General features: G+C 55.3%; 1 protein-coding gene across 1 annotated transcript; it reads left to right on the forward strand.

Annotated features, from left to right (window-relative positions):
• Positions 1-1,677, forward strand: DUSP23 (dual specificity phosphatase 23). The gene is made up of 2 exons (XM_019634693.1): positions 1-410; positions 1,302-1,677. Exons 1-2 carry the CDS (start codon positions 144-146, stop codon positions 1,485-1,487), a joined length of 453 nt encoding a protein of 150 aa, XP_019490238.1. The 5' UTR covers positions 1-143; the 3' UTR covers positions 1,488-1,677.
• The last annotated feature ends 200 nt before the right edge of the window (positions 1,678-1,877 follow it).

A 1,877-nucleotide genomic window follows, 5' to 3' on the forward strand; every position in this document is an offset into this window, starting at 1 on the left:
CCTGTACGCGGTCCGAGACTGCGCGGTCCCGGAGACTGCAGTGCTAGGTGGGTGGAAGTTACCCAGCCCCGGCGGACGAGTGGCGAGAGCGCGACTGGCTGCCTTGCCCAGGTAACTCGCTGTTCCTGGGTCTTCCCCCAGCCATGGACATGCAGCCCCCCAATTTCTCGTGGGTGCTCCCTGGCCGGTTGGCTGGGCTGGCGCTGCCCCGGCTCCCCTCCCACTACCAGTTCCTGCTGGACCTGGGCGTACGGCACCTGGTGTCCCTGACGGAGCGCGGGCCCCCGCACAGCGACAGCTGCCCCGGCCTCATCCTCCACAGACTGAGCATCCCAGACTTCTGCCCGCCCGCCCCGGAGCAGATCGACCGCTTCGTGCAGATCGTGGACGAGGCCAACGCCCGGGGCGAGGTCAGCGAGCGGGGTCAGCGCAAGGAGGGAGCGGTCTGGAGAGGGAGGGGTCAGTGGGGAAACGGGCGGAGCTGGAAAGTCAAGGCCGGGAATACGTACTGGGCTGAGAGAGAGATTGGGGGGAAACCGTGGGTCCGGGAGACAACAGGTGCAACCAGGACGTAAAGCCGGAGTGGGGAGCGTGGTGGTAAGTGGGAGGAGTAAAGAGGATCCAGCGGTGTAAACTGGGCTTGTGGAGAGGAAACTACGAACCAGCTCCTGTGGAGAGTTGAGGATAAAGCGTGAACAGCCTTGGGAGAGATGGGGGTCAAAGTCAGAGGCTACTCAGCAGTCTCCACAGCAGTGCTCTGTCCAAATAGCATGGAGCCAAAGTTTCTAGCAGCCACATTTTAAAAAGTAAAAGAGCAGGAGAAATTCATTTTGATAATATAATTAAACCCGTAATTAAAAAATATTATCATTGCAACGTATAATCAGTGTAAAACAAATCCTTAGATATTTTCATTGTTTTTTGGACTATATCTTCACAACCTGGTTGCATTTTACATCACATCTCCATTTGGACTAGCAGCATTCCAGGTACTCAGTAGCTGCACGTAGCCAGCGGCTGCTACACTAGATGGTGCAAGTAGATGGTTGTAGGGAGGCAGGCCAGGAGCCCAGCTCTTGAACCAGCCACTTTGCTGGTGATTGTTGGCCTCCAAGCCACCAGATACAAGACAGCCCTCCCTGACTTTGGTGTCACTTCTTGTCTCTGAGAGCCTGAGATGTGTGCAGAGGCCTGGGCCTGACCCAGAAGAAGCAGCTGTAGGGAGGAGACCAACTCAAGCCAGGGGCAGGAGAGTGTTGGACGGGTGTCAGGCTCCATCCCATTAAGCTGCCCTTTGACAGGCCGTGGGAGTGCACTGTGCCCTGGGCTTTGGCCGCACTGGCACCATGCTGGCCTGTTACTTGGTGAAGGAGTGGGGCCTGGCTGCAGGAGATGCCATCGCTGAAATCCGGCGCCTTCGACCCGGCTCAATCGAGACTTACGAGCAGGAGAAAGCAGTCTTCCAGTTCTACCAGCGAACTAAATAAGGGGTCTCAGCACCCTTCTGCCAGGCCCCCACTGCTCTGACCAGATGGGGCCAGAGACATGGATGTGGACTAAAGCCCTCCAGCTCCCAGCTGGCTCAAGAAATTGAAGTTGCCCTTCCCTGCAGGCAGATCCTGATTGAAGGAACGGTCCCTCTGCTGCTTCCTTGAATAAATAACTTACAAGAACCAGCTCATGTTGTATAGCACTTTACAGTTTACAAAGCATTCCCACATGTCAACACACTTGAGCCTCACAGTAGCCTTGTAATATAGGAAAGGCACTTTCCTATATGCCTTGAGGTGGCTAAAGCTCCAAGAGGCTCAAGGTGGGTCAGGACAATAACATACATCTTCAGCCTCTTAAAGATGCTGAAACACTGTGTATCTGTT

This window comes from Hipposideros armiger, unplaced genomic scaffold (genome assembly GCF_001890085.2).
Source record: "Hipposideros armiger isolate ML-2016 unplaced genomic scaffold, ASM189008v1 scaffold_1838, whole genome shotgun sequence".
NCBI classification, from domain to species: domain Eukaryota; kingdom Metazoa; phylum Chordata; class Mammalia; order Chiroptera; family Hipposideridae; genus Hipposideros; species Hipposideros armiger.